The sequence below is a fragment of the Marmota flaviventris genome, chromosome 13 (assembly GCF_047511675.1).
Source record: "Marmota flaviventris isolate mMarFla1 chromosome 13, mMarFla1.hap1, whole genome shotgun sequence".
Lineage (NCBI taxonomy): Eukaryota > Metazoa > Chordata > Mammalia > Rodentia > Sciuridae > Marmota > Marmota flaviventris.
The window spans coordinates 52,513,750-52,537,491 of record NC_092510.1 but is presented as its reverse complement, the minus strand read 5'-3'; the positions used below and the strand labels follow the sequence as shown (position 1 = coordinate 52,537,491).

Here is a 23,742-nt window from a genome sequence, read left to right as displayed (position 1 = left end):
ATGTGGTGCTGAGGATCGAACCCGGGCTGCACGCATGCCAGGCGAGGGCGCTACCGCTTGAGCCACATCCCCAGCCCACAAGTGATGTTTTCTAAGGGGGTTTGGTCCCAAGGGCAATGATGCCAGAGTTGAATTGTTCCTATTCCTAAGGAAAAAATAGGGGGTTCTAATGTCACCTTTTTATTTTAAGTTTCATTTACAAATAATTCAAAATCAAAGTTTATAATGAATGGAAGTTCTGTAGCTCTGGAAACCAGCAGTCTCCATGGAATAGGAAGCCTGAATAGAGAGGTCCAGCACAAATCCAAGGCCAGGGTGGAGTGTGGAGGGGGGAGGGGACAGGGGTTGTGCAAATGAGTGCTAATGCTGGAAGGAGCAGGGAAGAGGGTGAGTCTGCCCTTCTGCACCCCATCTTCCTTCCCACCACAAATGATTACGACAGAAGTGTTTGGAGAGAGACCATTTATAAATTTAAGAAAAAATTACGACCTACTTTATACTGCTGTGTTATGCTCTCAAGTACGGTTTCCTTCCCTCTTCAACTGTGAAATTTCAAAGAAGAAAACATATTGAAAGGATATCTGTCCATCACAACAGGGAGAAGAAAATCCACCCCCACCCTTGGCTCATGTTGATGAACACAGCAGACACATTCAGGCAGAGCAGGTGGCCACAGTACTGAGTCACATCTTCGTGGTCTGTGAGGAAACCTGATGGATTTAGCACTTACCACAGAAGAACCAGAGACCTGGAACAAGTTTTGTGGAGCCTTTTATTGCTTAAAGGGACTTAATTCTTTTGTCACCTTTATTTACATTACAGAAGCCAAGCTTCATTGCTCCAAGAGCAGAGTTCCTTAGCAGGAAAAATGATGAATGATTTTATTCTAATATTCATAAATGCTACCATCTGGTCTAAAAACTTGGAAAAATCCCCCAAAATATCTTGGAGAAACTGAAGATCATGACCACATTTTATTTACAGCTATCACTTCAGAAGTATCTACTCTCTGTAGTTCCCACATCATCTCTTTCATCCTAGCAATGACACAACAAGTTTTGTTTCTCCCTTTTACAGGAAAGGAAAATGAAGCACATAAAAATAATGTCATTGCCCAAGGAAATGCAGCAACAAAGCCTCAGAGCCAGACCTTGAATCATAGTTAGGTCTTCCCAGAATGCTGCACTGGCTCTCACTGCTTTATTAGATCTGCTCTAAATTAGGTCAAATTAGGACGGAGCAGTAGCAGAATGCAAAGCTTTAGCTCTACTTACATGCATTAAATGTTTTAAAATACAGAGGTGAGAAAGTGTGATCATTCAGGAAGTGGGCATGCATTAAGAGGTTGGAGGTCTTTCTGAAACCTTTATGACCTCTGGTGACCTGCCTAACCTCAGACCTCTGTTTCTTCACTCAACACAAGACTAGCTTACCCCACACATTACAGTGCCTTTCAGATCCAAAAATTTCTGATTCTTTCCATGAAAATCTTCTAGGACAAGTGGACTACATCATTTGCAAATGAATAGATGTATCTATCTCAATGCATAGAATTTAAATGTAAAATTTCAAACCCCCAAAAACACAGTCCTTTACAAAACCATTACCTAGAGTGAAACAGTTATCACTTTAAAACTCCAATGAACTATTTTTCAAAATCTGTCTTTAAATTGTTTTTCCCCCACATCAATGTATACCACAGCCAGACCATTTTCTAATGATATAGTTTCTCTGTACAGGTCTGAGCAAAAGAAAGAATTTTTTTTAAAGCTCCAGTGGATATGTCAAAGAAAACAATAAGGTAGCTTATTCTTCCTTCTTCTAGAAACTGTCAGATTTCATTAGAGATAATTAATTCCTAAAGACAAATAGCATTGTGAACAAGCATTGTTAAAATGTAGAGGACCAAAGTGACATATAAATTTTGAAATAGAGCCTCCTTTTGAAGATTAAAATAAAATTAGAACTGCTTTCTCCAGTGACACAATCTATAATCATTTTCTGCTAAATAATGCAAGTATACATTATATCAAGGGAATAATATAGAACTGGGTTCAAATGTTATGATGATCTCCAGTCAGAATGGCAGCTATTATGAAGACAAACAACAATAAATGTTGGCGAGGATGTGGGGAAAAAGGTACCCTCATTCATTGCTGGTGGGACTACAAATTGGTGAAGCCATTATGGAAAGCAGTATAGAGATTTCTTGGAAAATTGGGAATGGAACCACCATTTGACCCAGCTATCCCTTTCCTCAGTCTATATACAAAGGACTTAAAAACAGCATACTACAGGGACACAACACAATTTACAATAGCTAAACTGTGTAACCAACCTAGATGCCCTTCAACAGATGAATGGATTAAAAAAATTGTGGCATATATACACAATGGAATATTACTCATCAATAAAAGAAATAAAATCATGGCATTTGCAGGTAAATGGATAGAGTTAGAGAAGATAATGCTAACTGAAGTTAGACAATCCCCAAAAAACAAATGCCGAATGTTTTCTTTGATATAAGGAGGCTGATTTATAGTGGGATAGGGAGAGGGAGCATGGGAGGAATAGAGGAACTCTAGATAAGGCAGAGGGGTGAGAGGGGAAGGGAGGGGGCAAGGGGTTATTAATGATGGTGGAATGTGAGGATCATTATTATCCAAAGTACAGGTATGAAGACACGAATTGGTGTGAATATACTGTGTATACAACCGGAGATATGAAAAATTGTGCTGTATATGTGTAATAAGAATTGTAATGCATTCCACTGTCATATATAAATAAAAAGTAAAAAAGAAATTTAAAAAAAGAGCAACAAAGGAGAAAAAAATGTTGTGATTGTGAATGAGATGACGTATTTAAGCAAGGTGGGTACTACACAAAGGTTTTAATTCTCTTCTGTCCCACTTTTGGCTGGAGAAAATAAGTTGATAGCTACCTCACTGGAATAGCCAACAGTAACTAACAATCTACTTACCTCCTTATCACCTGTCAAAAGACAAGTTGGTTCATGGAAAGATAACAAAACTGATAAACATCTAGCTAGATGGGCTAATAAATAAATAAATAAATAAGAAGAAAGAAAAAAAGAAAAAGAAAACTTGCCGGGCACAGTGGCTCACAGCTATAATCCCAATGGCTCAGGAGGCTGAGGCAGGAGGACAGCAAGTCCAAAGCCAGCCTCAGATATTTAGTGAGGCCCCAGACAACTTAAGGGAGATCTTGTCTTAAAATAAAAAAATAAAATAAAAAGGGCTGGGGATATGGCTCGGTAATTAAGTACTGCTGTGTTCAATCCCTAGTATTCCTCCCGCCCCGCCCCCCCCCAAAAAAAAAAGAAAAAGAAAAATTACTAAAATCAGAAAATGGGAACATTACCAATAATTCTTTCCTGACAAAGTTAAAAGTCCAGTGTCTGATGACTTCACAGATTTAATTTTACCACACATTTGAAGAACTAACACCAATTCTTCTCAAACTTTCCAAAAATATTGAAGAGGAAGAAGCACTTCCTAATTCGTTCTATGAGGAAAGTATTACACTGATATCAAAACCATACAAATAAATCTACAGATCAATATCCTTATGAAAATAAATGTAAAAATTCTCAACAAAATATTTGCAAACTTAATTAGCAGCATACTAAAAGAATTTTACAACATAATCAAGTAGAACTTATCCCTGGAATGCAAAGATTGTTCAGCACATAAAACTGACCAATGTAACACACCATACTAACAAAATGAAGCTAAAAGAACTATCTGAGCATCTCAATGGATGTAAAAAGTGCATTTGACAAAATACAACATTTGTTTGTGTTTAATAAAATACTTAACAAACTAGGAATACAAGAAAATTATCTCCACATAATAAAAAATATGTGAAAATCACACAGTAAAAAATCATAGTCAATGACAAAAGACTGAAAGCTTTTCCTCCAAGATTAGGAGCAAGGTGAGGATGCCTACTTTCACCACTTCTATTCGACACAGTGTAGACATCATAGCTGGAACAATGAGGCAAGAGGAATTCAAATTGGAAATGAAAAAGTAAAATTACCTCTTTGTAGATGATATGATCTTTATGTAAAAAATCCTAAAGATTTCAACAAAAATCTATTAGATCTAATAAATGAATTTAGCAAAGTTTAGCCAAGTAGAAGTATGCAAAGTCAACACATAAAAATCAGTTGTGTTGCTTTACAATGACAATGAACACTTTGAAAGGAACTTAAAAGGACTTCATCTATAACAGCATCAAAAAGAGTGAAGATACTTAGGAATTAACCAAAGAGGTAAAAGATAATAAAAAGTATAAAACATTGCTGAAAGAAACTAAAGAAAACATAAGTAAATACAAATACACTCTTATATTCATGGATTGGAAGATAACATTGTTCAGCTCAATAGTACTCAAAGCAATTTACCAATTTAATGTAATTAAGAACAAAATCTCAGTGTTGTTTTTTGCAGAAATACAAAAACTCAACCTAAAATTCATGATAAATCTCAAGGGACCCCAAATAGCAAAAGCAATCTGGAAAAAGAACAGAAATAGAGGCTCACACTTTCTGATTTCAAAATTCACTGCAAAGAGACAGTGATCAAAATGGGACATGTCTTAGACCATCTGTGTTGCCACAACAGAACACTTAATACTGGGCAATATATAACAAAATAGGATTTATTTATTATTTATAGGGTTTATTTATTCATGATTTTTAGTGGCTGAAAAGTCCAAATAACAGGACACTGGAATTCTGGTGAGAGGACCCTGACTTATCACAACATGGCAGACAAGTGGAAAGAGAAATAGCAGAAGGGGCACGTGAGCAAGATAGGAAATAAGAACCCAGGTAGCAGGCAGGCTTGCTATTTTCTAACAACCTACTCCTGCGGGAACTAATCTCCTGAGGGAGAACTACAATTCAAATATCAGAGGGTGTCACCTCATGATATGATCACTTTTTTTCTTTCTTTCTTTAATCTTTTGTTTTGGTACCAGGGATTGAACCTAAGGATGCTTAACCACTGAGCCACATCTCCAGCCCTTTTTCTTTTTCATTTTGAGACACTAAGTCCTTAGGTCCCTTGCTGAGTTACTAAGGCTGGCCTTGAATTTGCAATCCTCCTGCTTCAGTCTCCCAAACCACTGGAATTATAGATGTCTGCCACTGTGCCTGGCCCTCAAACATTTGTATCAAGATACCAATACCATTCAAGGAAAAGGACAATCTTTTCAACAAATAGTGCTGGGTAAATTGGATATATCCATAAAAAAAAAAAATACACACACACACAGAGGATTTAGACTGTCTTCTAATATAATATATAAAAATTAAATCCAAATGGATCAAAAACCCAAATGCAACACCTAAAATTATAAAACCTTTAGGGAAAAAAACATAGCAAAAGCTTTATAACATTAGACTTGACAATGATTTATTGGATATGATACCAAAGGCACAAGCCAAGAAAGAAAAAAACTGGATTTCATGAAAATTTTTTAAATTTTGTGCATCAGAACCCACTACAAAAACTAAAACAGTAACCCAAGGAAATGGAGATAACATTTGGAAATATTATCTGATAGGGATTAATATTAAGAATATACAGATGTTTCCTAAACTTCAATAAAAACCCAACAACCCAATTTAAAAATGGGTCAAGGACTTGAACAGCCATTTTTCCAAAGAAAACTTTAAAATGGCCAATAAGCACATGAAAAACTGCTCAACATCATCAGGATACTGCTAGTCAAACCTCAGTGACATACCATCTTACACTCCATTTGGATGACTACTGCCAAAAATAGAGAAAAAGTGTCCGTAAGGATACAGAGTAACTACAGTCCTTACACACTGTTAGGACAGGAGATGGTAGGACTACCATGCCAAACAGTGCCATGTTCCTCAAAACATTAAAATAAAGTTGCCAAAATCCAGCAATTCTGTTTCTTGGTATATATCTAAAAGACTGGAAAGCAAGGTCTCAAGAGATACTTGTGCATGTGTTCACCGCCACATTGTTTACAACAGCTAAGACAGGGAAGGAATCCAAGTGTTCATCTAAAATATGAGCAGATATACAAAACGCAGCATGTACAAATATCTGATGGAATATTATTCAGCCTTTTAAAGGAAGGGAAAAGGAAGGGAAGTCTGACATATGCTATGATATGAATAAACCATAAAGATATTGTGCCAAGTGAAATGAGCTGATCACAAAAGGACAAGTACTGTATGATTTCACTTGAATATTTAGAGTAGTCAAAATTGGTGACAGAAAATGGAATGGCAGGTGCTAGGGTCTGGGACAAAGGAGGAAACAGTGAGATATGATTTAATGACAACAGTATTTCACTTTTACAGATGAAAAGAGCTCGGATATGGTTGGTGACTGATTGTATGGCATTATGAATACATTTCTTATCACTGAATTGTTCACTTAAAATGGTTAAAACAATAAATTTTATGTATTTTACCACAATTAAATATTTTAAAAAATTAATTCTCAATTATTGTAAATTTGTAAAGTGTAGTAGAGAGAATAATATTAGAGTGAGAGTATAAATCCCCAAATCATGCTACATTAAATTGTGGGCTTAGTACTTACAGTAAAATGTATGTAGCAAGGAGCTCAGCATCTTTCATGCTTGCAATGTGATGATTGTGTATAACAGCCTAATTTTCCTGAATGAAACCTCAGAACATCTGTAAGTCTGAAATGTGGCCTTCTGATACTCCAGGCACTGTAAGCAATGTGCTTCTCTATCTTGCACACTAACAATTACTAAAGAACCCGCAAAATTTAGGTGGCAATTCAGTTGTGTTTGAAATTAAGTATTATAAGGGATTGAGGAAAGGGAAGAGGAAGATCTGCTGTTGTCTTTCACAAACAGGTAACTCCAGCACTGGATCATTATGCTTGCAACCCAAATAATGGCATTTACGTAAAGCCTCTCTTTGAGGTGATAGAGTTCTTTTATGCCCCTGAGGGGGAAGCAGCAGGGAGGTATTTTTAAGACACTGTGCTGTGGTAGTCAGCAGCTGTAAAAACTCGTGACATTGGACAGCAAATATCTCCCATCTCAGGACAGGGTATTACAAGATGCCAGTGCAGATCTCACAGCAAGCCCTGGGAAAGCAGACAACAGCACCCCAGGAGCACAAAAAAGTTTGTGCAATTTGAAAAGTACACAAGCATCAGTATACTAACATGATGAGCCTTTAATTCTTCAAGTTTTTAGAGCAATGACATATGACATTTTCATGGGAAAGGCTGCACAGAGGACTTTTCCCTAGACATCTTGCCTGAAGGTCTCTGGGAAGAGTAGGAGAGTAACATTTCTTGAGCTTCTACAAAGTGACAGGCACTGTCAGAAGTGTTGTTTACTATCATGGTTCAAAACAAGAAGATACCTTTAGTTTCAACATGGAATGGATTACCCAACCACTCCTTAGCATGTTCAGGAGACCTCCTCCTGAGCTGAAGAGACAATGATAAGCACTCCTAATCTATCTCCTACTTCACTGTATGGTATCCATGGAAAACAACTCTGTTTCCCATGCTCTGCTTGGGAAACAAATGCACTATAGCCACACTGTATTGGTTTAGCTTCAAACAACACATTTATTATCTCAGTTTCTATAAATTGGAAGTCCTCTGCTTAAGCTCTCACAGTAGGACAAATAAGGTGTCAGCCAGGCTGTCATCTGAAAGCCTGAGTGGGTTAGAAGCTGCTTCTGGGCTCCTTCAACTTGTTGCCTGAATGTGCTTCCTTGTGTCTGTGTGACAGGTCCCTAGCTTCTTACTTGCTGCCAGGTAGTGGCCATCTTGTGGTTCAAGGGACCACCTCAGTTGGTTCTCTCTCCTTAGGCAGTCATAATATGGTGGTTGCTTCTTCTAGGTCAGTAAAGGAGAATCTCTCTCGCTCTAGTGGGCTAAAACAGACTCACAATGGAAGATAATCATGGAAGAAACAGCCCATTTATTCTGCCATATAATGTTAGCTTATCAAGGGAGTGATGAATGGTTGGTCCCATGACTTCTGCCATACTTAGGGTTAAAAGCAAATCACAGGCTCCACCCACTCAAAGGATATGGGTTACATGGGTGTGAGGTATTAGGGGTCAACCTAAGAGTGTATCTGCCACATACCAAGACTGAAGGTATCTTCATATTTTGCAACATAAAAGACAGTGAAGGGCTGGGGATGTGGCTCAAGTGGTAACGCGCTTGCCTGGCATGCGCGGTGCGCTGGGTTTGATCCTCAGCACCACATAAAAATAAAAATAAAGATGTTGTGTCCACTGAGAAATAAATTAAAAAATTCTCTCTTCTCTTCTCTTCTCTCTCTCTCTCTTTAAAAAAAAAAAAGACAGTGAAAACAAAATGAAATTTAAAGACAACTATATCTAAGAATTCTGGTTTTTCTATTGAATGATTTTGGGAAAATTAATCTATTTTGCAGCTTTAGTTTTCTCATTTCAAACAAGAACAACTATTATCTAGGTCTACTCTACAAAAACAAATGTTTTGTCACTAGCTTCAGTCCAATAATCTCACCCATGATAGTGTGCACATATGCATTTTCCCAAAGCAATTACTTGTGAAACATATCAATTGTGACATGAAGGAGATATTATAAAGACAAACTAAAAGCTGATTCTGGCCTGCACAAGCCTGCAGACCAAGATTCTACCAGAAAGGTTTGCGGCTCCTACAGGGCGGAGTTTAAACAGACTTAATGTGATCTGAATCAGTTATTCATCAAATTAACTAATTGCTAAGCACTAAGGACTGTGCTAGGCACAGTATATAAAATAAGCAAAACAGACATAGTCCTTTGATGAGTTATGACATAAAGAGAGGTTCATTCACAAAATATTTATGGAGGGCACTGTGTATATATGAGGGATATATCTTTTTAACAAACAAGACAGACAAGTCCTACCTTTGTGGAGATTATATTCTGGATGGGAAATGGGGGTGATGGACAGACAATAAACAAAAAGATAAGCTGGAGTATAAATTCAATTGGGATAGAAAATAACAAAAGGGATAAATAATGAAAGAAGTAGGAACAGGCTATTTTAAATAGGATGTCCAGGAAAGGACCACAGCAGGAGAAGGCATCTGACTGCAGGTTGAATGATGAGAAGCAGAAGCTATCTTGAGAGCTAACCCTAGCCCTAACCCTGTGCAAGAGTATACCTGAGACAGGTACAAGATTGGGTGTCAATTCTCAGTTTATTCTTCCTTCGGTAGAAAACACTTGAGAATTGTAAGCAGGAGTGACAAGATATGATTTACATCTTGAATGTATGGAAATGGCTAGGAGAGTAAAGGAATATGTTAGTATATTGAACAAATAAAATGACATACAAAGTAAACATTCCAAGTACAGTTATGAAAAAAAAATCAGGATCCTTTCAGTGTATCAACAACAATCCTACACTCAGGATTCTATACCACTTGCATTTTGGTGACAGACACAAGCAGTATTTTAACAATGAAACACACAGTAAATGTACTAAAGATAAGTGCTACAAAGAAAAATAAAACAAGAAAAGGGCTTAGGGAGTGAAAGGATTGATGTTTTTAAAGAGCTGTACAAGAAAGCCATGCAAGGTAACATTTGAGCAGAGACATGAGTCTAGAGTCTGAGAAGACATGGAGAGGGAGGACTCAGGCCAAAGGACTGATGAGTGAGAATGCGCTGCATTTGAGAAACCTGGCAAGGCTGGCAAAGAGGGAGCATGATGAAGATTGTTGGAAATGCAGAAAACGAGGTGGGACCACCAAGGCCCTGTCACCAACAGTAAATGCTTTCAGTTTTACTCTATGTGAAATCACTTGAGAGATGTGTGGAAGGGGCTTATGTGATAGAAATGTGTGGTGAGGAGGCAAAGGTGCAGGGGCTGTGCAGAATGAGGGCGCAGCAGATGCCTCTCAGTGGAGAGGATAATTTGAACTGAGGAAGGATGAGTAAGATGACAGAGGTCAAAAAGGAGCATGTGGGGCACTCCAGGAAGCGGGAACTGCTACCACAAATTCCTGGTCCAGGAAAGAGCTTGAGGCAATGAAGAAACCACAAGGCTAGTGAGGCTGCAGGAGGGTGAACAGGAGGGAGAAGGAGCCTGGAGAGGCAGAGAGTGCAGGGCTCCTCAGCTGTGGCGCAGCGCTGGGCACATGCTGAGCATACCTGAGGCCTGGGCTCAATCCCAGCACCAGTGTAATAATGATGACAATAGCAACCCTATTTTAAATAATGTCTGGCTTTAGTATTCTTTAGAGACATAGGGAATGAGTATCATTAATCCACCATCAGTTCCAGCCGACTTAAAATCATGAATTACTTAAAGTCTCAAGTATATTAGGAACCTACTAACTTTCCATATTTTTCCCAAAGATGTAGTAAAAATAGGAAACCATGCCAGCCTTTTCAATACATACAGTATATGGATTATACTGCCTATTGCTTTACTTACATTTTCCTCTTTAATATGTTATCCTCGTGAGACCCTATTCCTTTGAAGTTTAACATTTTCCTCACAATTGCTTTTGTAACCCGTCCTTTATTCATTTGGAAATTTTTCAGTGTCAGGATTTGGAAAGGTAAAAGGTACTGGCTACCAGACAGTACATTCCTCATTCTTCAAGTGAGGGGTGAATGCTGCAGATTCATCAGACACCTATGTGGCAGACAAACCGAGGGCAAACCACATGTCAAGTACAATGCCAAGAGCTCTTAAAGACACTGGATGAAAATGCTCAGGCCTGTCCTCCAGGAAATACAGAAAATAGAGTGCTGTGGGAACAAAGATTGGGTAAACAAAGGCCAGGTGATTTGTGCATTAACTTTCAGTTCCATCACCACCAAAATATCTTATAAGCACTATATTTTTTCATGTTTGGAAGATTATTAAAAGGGCAGCCTGTGGGAAAGAAGTGTAATTTTGATGTAATATCTTTCCAGGGACTAATGAGATGTTTTAGATCTAATGCAAGCTAACTTTTTCCCCCCAAAGGCAACATTCCACAAATGAGATTTGAAATTATTATTTAAAAATACTGAATAGAAATCTAATGACCCAAATTTAATACCTGAATCTTGGACACACTGGAAAAAGACCTCTAAGGCATTTAAGGGACTAGAATTTATGTAGAGAACCAAATCTCTGCTATACATAATATTTTTATGTTCAAACTACATTTTTTCTCAGCAATCTAGATATCTGTATTGGTTTATGACACTGGGGTCAGAATAATTTCTCAGTGTTAAGTGAAAAAGTCTCTACCATAACAAAGTATGCTACAGCAGGAAAGGATTCACACTCCAATCTGTGATTCTGTTTGAGGGAGAATCTCCACAACATTATCATGAAATGAATTTTCGGATGTTTAAAGTACGATATCTTAATGGTCTTCAGCTTGATCCTAAACAGTTCATTTTTCTATTGAAAATAAAATATATTAATGCATAAACCAAGGTGGCAAACATTAAACATTTATTAACTATGAACACATTAAACATTTATGAAACTATGTAGTGTATATTTCAAATTATAAACTGGTTGAATATAGATTTCTCTGACACTACGCTATCTGTTACAGAAACCACTGTCCACACAGAGCTTTGGGGCACTTAAAATGTGGCTAGTCCAAACTGAGATGTGCAGGAAGTATAAAATACACACTGAATTTCAAAGACTTAGTATGGCAGGAAAATAAAAAAGAATGTAAAATGCCTTTATAATTGTCTATATCAATATTTTACATGTTTGGTTAAATAAAATGTCATTAATTTCACCTTTAAATTTGCTCTCTTGATGTAACTCTTAGAAAATTTGCAATTATATACGTGGTCTGCATTATATAAACTGACAATGCCTATTTAGTGCCTTTTTCTTCCCCACAAGGCATCAGAACACTTAAATAAAAGACTGATTTATATTTTGTGCAATGATATTTTCTCTTAGAGCAAGAATTTGTACTAGTACTTTTCATGTTCAAATTATTTCTTATCTACAAAGGGGGCTCTTGCACACTGGTGAAGATAACGTTAACTGGTACAACCAGTATAGAGGTTCCTCAAAGTCTCAAAAAATTAAAAATAGAAGTACCCTATCACCCAGCAATCCCACTACTAGCTATATACTCAAGGGAAATGAAATCAGTCCCTGTCAGAGAGACACTGACTGGCACTCCCACGCTCACTGCAGCACTATTCACAAGAGCCAGAAGATGGGAACAACTAAATAAGAATCTATCAAGGGATGGGTGAATAAAAAAATGTGGTACAGATACACAATGGAACTACTCAGTCATAAAATGAATAAAGTCCTAACATTTGCAACAACATAAATGGAACTGGAGATCATTATGTTTAAATGAATTAATTCAGGCACAGAAACACAAATACCACATGGTCTTACTCATATATACAATCTGCAAAAGCTGACCTCACAGAAGTTGAAAATAGAATGGTGGTTACCAGAAGAAGGGTACAGTCAGGTGGGGTATGGATGGGGAGTGGTGGATCAATAGGTGCAAAGCTACAATGAGACAGGAGTAAGAAGTTCTGGTGTGCTACCGCACAGTGGGATGGCTACACATAAAAAGTAGTATTGTATAGTTCATAAAACTAGAGGATTTTGAAAATTGTTGCCATAAAGAAATGGCCAATGTTTGAAGAGATAAGAATGAAACACTATGCAATGCATACATATATAGAAACATTACATGGTGCCCCCGAACATGGATAAATTTTATTTCTATGCATCAGTCAAAAACAAATTTTAAAAATATTTTCTAAAAATAACTTAACCAGTCAGCTTAAAAATTGACACTGGTTATGCTACTCCTGTCTGAATGTCACAGTCCCAGCTGGAAGACCTTACAGATCCGTTTCACACCCTTGAAAGCTCTGCTTCACAGGGCAGAACTGCTGGCCTATTGAGTGCCTGTGTCCCACTTTTCCTCGCCTCATCAATCAGCTGGAATTTCCACAAGGAATTAGCTGTGAAGCCCCATGTTCCATCCTCCTCAGAGTGTGTGTCAACTACACTGTTACACTGTCAAGTACCAGAGAGATGGACCTGATATGGGTCTTATTTTACCCCAGAAACATCTAGGATTGGCCCACATAGAAGAATATGCATGTGATAAATGCCTGTTGTATGTGTGGTTCCAATGGTTTGGGAAGAGAAAAGCTTTTACCTCCTCTCCTTTGTAGAGCAGTTGTATTATATTAGCTACTGACTGTTAACTGTGCTTCCTAATTCATTTATTCAAATAGCCATGAGCTTGCTGGCTGCCTGAACTGGACTGGGGGCTTGGGATATAGCGGTGAATCAGACAAGCATGATATTGACCTCACAGAGAGGGAACAAACAAACAAACATGTTACATAATTTCAATAAGGATGACATATGCCACTGCTGAAAAGCAGCTGAACTTACAAGAGGAATAGAACACTGACATAGCCAAGGAAGGCTTCTGCAAGCCTTGTATACCTGGACCTGAAAGAGCTGTTAGTTTAGCAAGGTGGATGAGGAGGAAGGCAGGACCATTTAAGCCATGGTGAAAATTTGAAACTTAATCCTAAAAGCACGAAAAGCCATTGAGGGTTTTATGAAAGATAGTCATATGATCAGATTTGCCTTTTTAAAATGTCACTGTGGAGGTGGGCAAGTACAAATGTGGGACTTTCACAGAGCATATCCATGGATTCCTAGAAATTAATCAGCACCTCCTTGGTCATCATTCAATAGAACTTAAGTTTTGAGAACATAAAAGCTATGTAAGCTCCACAACCACAAGATCTGAAACCCAGCAAGCACCTTTGAGAGTACCTCTATTTCAGGGCACTCTCAAAGTACCCTCAAAGCATTAATTTCTACTGCTTGTACTGGCTACCCATGTCAATTTGTCACTTGGCATCAGCTTCAGTCCTGAACCAAGCCCGGTCTTGCTTATTCAGAACCAGAACCCAGATATCCAGACTTACTGACCCAGCTCTGGTCCCTAAGAGCAGGGCAGTCAAAATACTTAGCACAAGGCATGAATCTGGAATATTATTTATGTTCTACTGTACCCAAAGACTGAGTGCCTCCAAGTGTTGGCCAGACTCCTGTGCCAGCTCCAAAAGGACACCTGGGTTCTGAATAACCAGTGTACCTTCCAGGAGTTCTACGTTGTGTCTACTCCCAAGGCAAGAATTCAAGGAGAATCTAAACCCCAAACATGGATAAATTTTATTTCTATCTCATAAACCATTAAACACAGATTGTTCAAATTCTGAGGAATGACTATATGAAATTTCATTTGGTTCTGAATGCTTAGGAGTGACACTTATTTATCTGTATATGTGACTTTCCCATAAATAAATGCTTTTCTGAAACCAAACTGAGACTGCTTGGTGATGGCCTTAATTGTTCTTCTGGACAGTAGATAACCATTCAATTCTCAAAGAGACATAAAACCATATATTGGCAATTAATTAGTATGTTCATTTCTAAAAATACATATCTCCCTCAATTACATCCTCCTTTAACCATTTTTAATCAAAATAAAAAATAAGCCTCAATCTCACAATGTTTCCTTTCTAAATTTTCAGTATATCTACTCTGAAAGTAAAGAACCCTTTAAATCTAAATGAAATGGAACTCATTCTTCTAAGGGGCAGGAGGGCGTTAACAGAAATCATGTAGACTTAAGAGGCCCAGCTTCATCTCTTCTTGGATATGTGACTGCAACAGTTTCTTAATTTCTCTGGCCCTTGATATTTCTATGCATAGAATGAAGCTGTCCATAGCATTTGCTTTCTCAGGCTGCCATTTCATATTACTACAAACTGGATGGCTTAGACAACAGACTTTATTCTCTCACAGGTCAGGAAATCTGAAACTAAAGTGTCAGCAAGGTTGGTTTCCTGCAGATGCTCTGTGGGAGAAATCCTTCCTTGCCTCTCCCCACCTGTGGTGGCTCCTGACATTCTGTGGCTTATGCCAAGGTGTCACAACTCCCACCTCTGCTCTCATTCCTCCCATAGTTGTCTTCTGAGTCTCTCTGTGTCCTCTCTCTTTTTCTCTTACAAGGGCACCAGTTCTTGGATTTAGGGTCCACTCTAAATTCACAGGGAGTTCATCTCAAGATTCTTAACTAATTATATTTGCAAAGATCCTATTTCCAAATGAGGTCACTTTCTGAAGTTCTGGGTAGACCTGAATGGGGTGGGGGGTGTGCAGGAGAACATACTATTCAACTCCCTACACCTATCCATGACACAGTATAATTCTATTACACTCAGGAAAAAGACAGGTTCCCAAAGAGGATTTGTTAACACAGTGAATTTTTAGTCCATTCTTTACACTATAAATTGTTCAGTTGAATTTCATTTTCATATTAAGAAAATGTTCACTTTAAAAGATGAGACAGTGATTGTAACTAGCACTGTGCTGAAAATGCATTATTGCTCAATAAACATTATATTTCTCTCCCTGTCCCCTATATTTAGCCCAAAACTGTGAATTACTAGCATAATTCATGTGTGAATCCCAGGAAATCATAGGGTATTTTAATATCCTATGCAAAAATAAAGAGAAAAGTTTCTTGCCCAAAACAATTATTTCCTGGGGTGAAGCAGGATAAGTAGTTCTCTTTTCAAAATTTGACCAATTACTATTGTCTAAATATTATGGCCTAAGCATACAGCTAAGGTATCTTTGTATTTCTGTGGAATAAAAAGGTTATGAAGAAGGATTTGGGTAAAAATTAGGGGCTTGTATTTTGTTATTTTTTATCTAACTTGCTAATAACCATTTGAAAACTTCTTTGGTCTGCTATCAATTAAATTCCTGGTCCCCATCCTTTCCCATATTTTTTTCTATATTTTCCACCCTCACATTATCTCATCTCTAGCATGTTTTAAGAAGGAAAAAGAAAACAGAATGTTATTCCCACATAGTTTGTTCATCTTCAAAATAGCAGCTGTGCTGCCATAGGTAAACAAAATGTGATTGAAAGCTGCAACATGGGGGCTGGCGGGGGGTGGGGGCAGGAGAGAGTAGCAGCCTTACTAGGAGCACTGGGACTTCATTTGATCTCACACACTCCACTTTCCTTGCTTCTTGCCCACTTAGGCTCTGTATCCAAACCCACTGGGGCTGAGACAGTCGCCTGTACCATCTTTCCAAGAACCACCAGGGACATGGCAGTCCAACCTAAAACTCCCAAAGAAACTAGTCTCAAAAACAAATGCTTCCAAATATCCGTATATTTGGCCCTGCTTTGAGTTTTACACCCTGTGGTCAGGAACAGATATAGAGAAAGTATTATGAGGAGGCTTATGATATAGGTTGCTCTAATTTGCTACACCTTGAGCCTATTGAAAGAGCCAGTTCTACCTGGTTCTCTTTTCAAAGTACAGCTGCATTATTTCTATTACAATTCTTTCCTCTAAGGTTAGAAGAATCAGAATCAAAGACAACACTCTGATGCCAGAAGAACAAAAACCCTTTGTATTTCACCAAAGTATTCAACTTCCTACTTTTTTCACATCTTCTGGGATTATATCTTATCTTAAAAATACACACATTTTATTCCTTACCATCTCTTGCAAATTAAAGGTCAAGTGATGAGAGCATGAGACATGACATTATATGTCAATCAAGCTGTCCATGCACACCATTTGTTAAATACACCATGGTTGGATAAAATATCACAGATCCTCTGATTACTGCAAAGTGAGCTTTAAAAAGTCACTCTCCTGGGCTGGGGATGTGGCTCAAGCAGTAGCGTGCTCGCCTGGCATGCGCGTGGCCCTGGGTTCGATCCTCAGCACCACATACAAACAAAGATGTTGTGTCTGCCAAAAACTAAAAAATAAATATTAAAAAATTCTCTCTCTCTAAAAAAAATAAAATAAAAAAAGTCACCCTCCCCCAGTTGAAGCACTATATGTGATGTCACTGAACCTCCAGAAAAGCAGACTGAAAGAAGCCCACCAAACTGAAAATGTCTATCAAAGAGAAGCTAAAGATTAATTGGGAGGCATGCCAAATACAGGTAAGACAATCCCTTACCTGGATTAGGTTGAAGGTATTCAATTGTTTTAGTCATTATTTCCATCACAGCCCTGCTGGTGACATCCACTTTCTGAAATGAGAAAATACACATCCTGAATGACAGAAATCATTAGTGTTTTTGTTAAGTCTATAGAAAACCACTATTGGGACAACAGAGTAATATCAAGTCCATCAGTAGAAGGTGAGGGACTGTGGGGAGATGCTAAAAGGAATAATGACTGTCTATCAAGATCTGAAAAACATATTTATTCGAGGAGGAAGCTAGTAATTGCCTAAAATTTGTTTCAAAATATGCTTCATTATCTTCTGGCAAAAATAAGATTGAGACAGTGAATCATATTTTTTTCCAGAGGCATTTAATGGATGTCTATGAAGAGCCATGTATGGTGGCAGATTTCACTGCTCGAAAGAAAAAATAATGTGCCAGGTGTGATGGGGCCTGCCTGTAATCCTAGGGGCTTGGGAGGCTGAGGCAGGAGGATCACAAGTTCAAAGTCAGCCTCAGCAATTTAGTGAGGCCCTAAGCAACTTAACAAGACCCTATTTTAAAATTAAAAAAAATTAAAAAGCCTGGGATATGGCTCTATGGTCAAGTGTCCCTGGTTTCAACTGCTGCTACCAAATAAGTAAATAAATAAATGACAGAAAAAGAGAAAAGAATGCAGTATCAACTCTGCTTATTCAAGTGTGAGAGGGAAAGATTTTATTTAACTTCTGAGAACATCCTAAGGATACAAAAATCTTCAGTTAACATATTTGACCAATCCTTGAACATAAGGTAAACTCTAAATAAAAACTGTGATGTTAGAGTCTATCTCAAAAAAATTCTGTGTGGTCAGCACTTGCTGTTCACTAAGCCCTCCCTGTCAGGCCCATCTTCCCATGGGAAGAGATGATGGAAACTACTCAATGCAACCAGATCCCCTCCACCTTGCTCCACCAAATCCTTTGTTGTCAACACATATGGTACACTCATTCACACTACAGGGAAAATGACTGTTGGAAATAAATGCATCCATGTGTTCCAGGTACATGCATGTACTATATGGCATACGTATCAGGCATAGGAGGCAATTTTAATGGTGAAATTTGGATATTAAGTGCATGAAAATTGGAGATCAAGGGCTCCTCCCTCAAATCTAAAAAGCTTCCATAGTTTATTGTATACACATATAAAATCAGCCTTGCATGGCGTAAACCTCCTTGTATTTCATAATCTACCTATTAAAAGATATCATCTTGCAGTTCAGTTTTCAATGCTTAATAATCTCCCATTCCATGACAGTCACATAACTCTGTGTGTGTGCACTGTTACAGGGATAAACAGAGGAAACAAATTTTTTTGTCAAGGAATCATGGTATAAAACTACCTTTAAAAGCATACCATTTCAGATTAACCAGCTTGCAATGGAGTCTTGTACCAAGTCCTTTTGATTGACTCAACTTCTTTAAAATTTATTCTCATTAGTTATACATGACAATAGAATGTACTTTGAAATATTATACATGCATGGAATATAATTTCTCTTTCTTCTGGTTGTACTTGTAGAAGTACATAGGTCATGTAATCACATACGCACATAGGAAAGTAATGTCTGACTCATTCTACTATCTTTTCTATTCCCATTCCCTCTCTCTTCTCTTTTTTTTTAATTTATTTTTTTTATTGGTTGTTCAAAACATTATAAAGCTCTTGACATATCATATTTCATACATTAGATTCAAGTTGGTTATGAACTCCCAATTTTACCCCAAATATAGATTGCAGAATCACATCGGTTACACATCCACATTTTTACATAATGCCCTATTAGTAACTGTTGTATTCTGCTACCTTTCCTATCCTCTACTATCCCCCCTCCCTCCCCTCCCATCTTCTCTCTCTACCCCATCCACTGTAATTCATTTCTCTCCTTGTTTATTTTCCCATTCCCCTCACAACCTCTTATATGTAATTTTGTATAACAATGAGGGTCTCCCTCCATTACCATGCAATTCCTCTCTCTTCTCTTAATTCCACTTTGTCTAATCCAAAGTACTTCAATTATTCCCTATCCTCCACCCCTATCGTGAGTTATCAACCACATATCAGAGAGAATATTCAGCCTGTTTTGGGGTGATTGGCTTATTTCACTTAGCATGATAATCTCTACTTTCTTTTTTTTTAGGTTTTTGCTAATTTATTTTGAAATAACAATAATATAGGCAGTGAATGTAAGCATAATTAACACTTCTATTTTTAAAAAATCTATATTTTCAGAAAAGATATTGTGAATAAAAAAGTGGCAGTTTTACAAATCTTTTAAATGTCTTCCTTAATGGGAGTCAGCTGGAATCTTCTAGCAGATTCCACATTCAGTCTGTTGCAATGTATTGGTTTGTGCTGAAGTATATCAAGGAAATCCAGCATCATACAGATATATAGTAGAAAAAGGGAAAATAAGTTATTAGGCTTTACAGATAATTGTGAATATTCTTTGACAAGAAGGACTTAAGGTCCACCTCAGTTGCATTCTACTAGTCTACTGTGTATTTTTAGTTTTTATTTATTTATTTATTTATTTATTTTTTATTAGTTGCACATGACAGTACAATGATCTTGACATATCATACATTTGAATCAAATGGGGTATAATTTCTCATTTTTCAGAATGTACAGATTGCAGAATCACATTGGTTATACAGACACATATATACATACAGCAATACTAGTGTCTATTTTATTCTCTGCCCTTCTTAACCCCCCTTCCCCTCCCCTCCCCTCCTATCATTTTTCTCTACCCAATCTAATGTGACACATTTCTTTTTTTCCCCCTCACATCATCATACATGTATTTTGTATAACGATGAGGGCCTCCTTTCATCTTCCATGCAATTCTCCTTCTCCCTCCCATTCCCTCCCACCCAATCAACAAATGGGCCAAGGACCTGAACAATCTGCAGTAAAATTTAAGGTCTGGTGTTGTGATGCCTCTTGCTTCACTTTTCTTGCTATGGATTTCTTTGGCTATTCTGAGTGATTGACTCAAATTTTTAAGATGTTTTGGGTTGGAACATATAGTTCAGAGATTAGTTCTAAAAAGAACAGTAGCCCTTGGAGTTATGCACTGCATACCTTCTGCTACCACACATGGAGGTCCTGGTAGTATTAGTAAAACGTCAGTCAGTATCTATATCCTCAAGTCATGGAATGGTTTAGGGTCAGGACAATGAATCCAAAGGGTATATGCAGAACAAACATGCAGAAGCTTCATAGAACGTGAGTGGTTGGAAGACAAATGCAGATCACCTGCTAACTATATGACAGGCATTAAGGAAGAAGATGTCGGATATACCCAGAAATCCTGTGGCTATAATAGGAAGGAAAACAGTTCCAAAAATCAAGGTTTCTAAGAAGGAGTGCCAGAAGACTGGAACTGTCAGATGACCCTGATGTCATCTGCTGCTAGGAGACACCAATTATTTCTAACTTTCTTCCTTCTCTGTCCTTAATAATAATAATAATAATCATTACTATCACAAGATGTTTTCTATTTGTCAGAAACCAGTCTAAGGGATTTAAATATTGTTACATGGATGAGGAAATAGAGCCTAAGACACCTGCTCCAGAGACTGTGTTCCTAAACACTACCCTATATCTTCTTTAGAAGACAGGCAGCAGGGGCATGCCCCAGCCTGAGAAGAGATACCAAGTCAGAGTTGAAAAGGAGTTTGTACCCTCCCCCACATGGACAAGGAACCTGACAGCAGTCAACCAAAAAGGTTAGGAGGAAAGCAGCTGCCATCCCATCTTCTGTTTCATTTTGAACGTCCTCAAATTCTATAAAGTCCAATCACAAAAATTATTCCACCCTGAGCCCTACAGAAGGAGGGCTCTCCCATGCTGGGCTGCTGGGCCACAAATTCTCAGTTCCAAAGGTGCCTCTGCAGAAGCTGGTGCCAACAGCACACACCTCACATTGTCCACAGGAGATTCAGCAAGGAAGGCTGTGAAAAGTAGTTGTCATTCAAGTGGGGAATCCCTAGCCCTTACCAAGATTTGTAAATATTGAGCTTAACTACTAAGGCTCTCTACAGAGAGGCCATTCACTTGGTTAAAGCCAGTGGTCCCAGAGGCACAGGGATCTTGGAGATACCAATATTAGAGTACCATTTTGGGTACCTAGAGGGGATTCAACCTTAAAAAGACTTGGGAATAGAAACTATTCCAGTGTCACTGATGACTTGACCAAAGTCTCCCAGGACCATTACAGGGCCTGTTGTCCACTGAGGCTGACTCTTTCAACCTCTCTGGTTACCTAATCCAGACATCATTATAGAACCAGCTCTATCCAAACACTGTTGATCAGAGCATAAGAGCATAAAATGGGCTTCTTTGTAAGTCCATCTTTGGGGAAAAAAACTTTATCCAATAGAATTATTTGTGTATTTTCTTTTTACGACATACACCAACAGGGAACAGCTTTTAGCAAATCCATCCATGGGCCCTTGATCTTTATGTACTCTGACAGATAATCACTCGATTAAGTTAATAACCATAAGAAGAAGAGACCAGAAGCACAATTAGTCCAAAGCCTTGATTTTTCAAAAGTGAGAGTCTTAAGGCCTAGAAAAGGGAAGGAGCTCCCTAAGGTCAGACAGCTAGTGTTATTATGGGAAGCAAACTCAAGGTCATGGATTAGGTTTCTAAGAAAGAGTACTAGAGCTGAATTGTCTCATGACCATTTGCTATTCCAGAGTCATCTGCCAGGAGGAGGCTGACTAACTTCTCATCTCTCTCCATCTCTGTCCTCAATAATAACGTTCAGGACTTTTGCTAAGTTATACTGTATTGGCCACAGACAAGCCATGGATCAAAATCCTAAACGTGCCTTGCAAGGTACTGGCTAGGAAAGCTATACCTGAACAGGCAAGAACATATTCTCTTATTATCAGAACTGATAAAATGAACATGAAGAAGATGTACCCTTACATCATTTATTATAAGCAAGAGTTTATTCCCACTTAAGAAAAACACAGTGTAACTTTGAAATTATGACATATAGTTCTTTATTTCTTCAATTCCCAAATTTTCCAATTACTTAAAAATAAGCTTTGATCATCCTAAATTACAGCAACTTCCATTTTTGTGAGCTCCTGAGCTAACTATTCTTGCCTGGGACTAGTAAGGAGGATGGTAGAGTAAGGCTCTTTAAAGGAGGTGAAATCATAAATATATGTAAACATAGGCATGCTTTTAGGAAATAAAAACCTTTGGGTGAAATAAGGTTTTTTCCTAAAGGTAAAATCATGGGCATACATTCTGGGTATTTTCCTTCAATTTTCTCAATGCCAAGATTTTAGCAACTGTGAATATTTTAGAGTTAGGAGGTCCTTTATCTACTATCCAGTCTTATAATTTACAACTTCAGAGAGGGACAAAAATAGCTGTCAACTTTCTTTACTTACTATAATAGTTTTGTCTTCATGCTAAGTCAGAGTTTGGCAAACTGTAGTCAATGAATCAGATGAGGCTGGTCACTACTTATTCTTACATTTTTTTAAATGGAAAAAGAAATTAAAATAAGACTACTATATTGCTCATAATTCTATAAATTCACATTTAATGTCCTCAGACAACGCTTTATGAGAATATAATCACACTCATTCATTTAAACACTCTTGATGATTGCTTTTGTGCTTCAACAGCACTGATGAGGAATTGCAAAAGAGACCTCAGAGGCCCTCGGCCCCCAAAAGCCCAAAACAACTTGCTCATCCCTGATCTACAGTGCCAGTTTCACTAAGTATGCCATACTGAATCCATGAATGAAGCTGATTGTTTCACCAGCTGTCTCAGTCTGCAGAGACAAGATACCAGATACCTGAAGGCACTGACTTGACCAGAGTGGGGTTACTGGTCCAGGGCCACCTGAATGTTACCTTTTTTTCCTAGAGAAAACATAAGTCAATGCTTCCTGGACTTAGAGGGTGCACACATGAACAATGTGGCATTCTTTATGGAGCAACAAAAGTACTGGAAGACATGATTTCCTACTGTCTTATGCCAAATCATACTAGATGCTGCCACAGGGAAGCAAAGCAGAGTTTAAGAGAATGTAAGACATCTTAAATGGAGCACAGGTAGTTGGTGGGTTTGGCAATCGATAATAAATACGTGAATTAAGCACCCACTTGGATATGGGGTAATGAATGGTGGTTACATGAAAGAAGTTAAAATGTCACATGGAACATTAAAATCTTTTCAAATTCTTAAGTTTTCTATCACCAAAGTTAAGAAAATGCAATTACTAGGAATGTATACACACCTACGTGAGAACCATGGAATGAGAATAATTAAATAAGCAAGTCACAGAGACATGAAGAAAACAGCACCTGGGAAAGGCTGGCAGGAAGATCCAGGCTGATCCAACAGTGAGGCTTTTAATCATTTCCTACAACCCAAAAATCAGTTGTGCCTGTCCCCAAACTGCCTTGCTTAAAGGAAGATATCCTATGTATTCAGAAAGTTTGGTAATGTTTTCAAAATATAATATTAGCAAAGGTGTGGTTACTAGAAGGATGGTGAAAAAAAAAGAAAAGAAAGTATTAGGTCCAGATTATTCTATCATTGACCATTATCATTCTTACCATTATTTTGCTAATCT

At 37.9% G+C, this 23,742-nt stretch overlaps 1 protein-coding gene across 3 annotated transcripts in view; it reads right to left on the bottom strand.

Moving 5' to 3' along the window:
* Sh3gl2 (SH3 domain containing GRB2 like 2, endophilin A1) overlaps positions 1-23,742 on the bottom strand; it is a 216,784-nt gene that overhangs the window by 21,945 nt on the left and 171,097 nt on the right. For 2 of the 3 annotated variants that reach the window (XM_071600664.1, XM_027950597.3), the window contains exon 3: positions 17,093-17,165. In XM_071600664.1, coding sequence (XP_071456765.1) covers positions 17,093-17,165 — 73 coding nt within the window. Of the gene's footprint in view, positions 1-493; positions 543-17,092; positions 17,167-23,742 lie in introns of those variants that run through there. The other variant, XM_071600665.1, reaches the window with a different exon arrangement.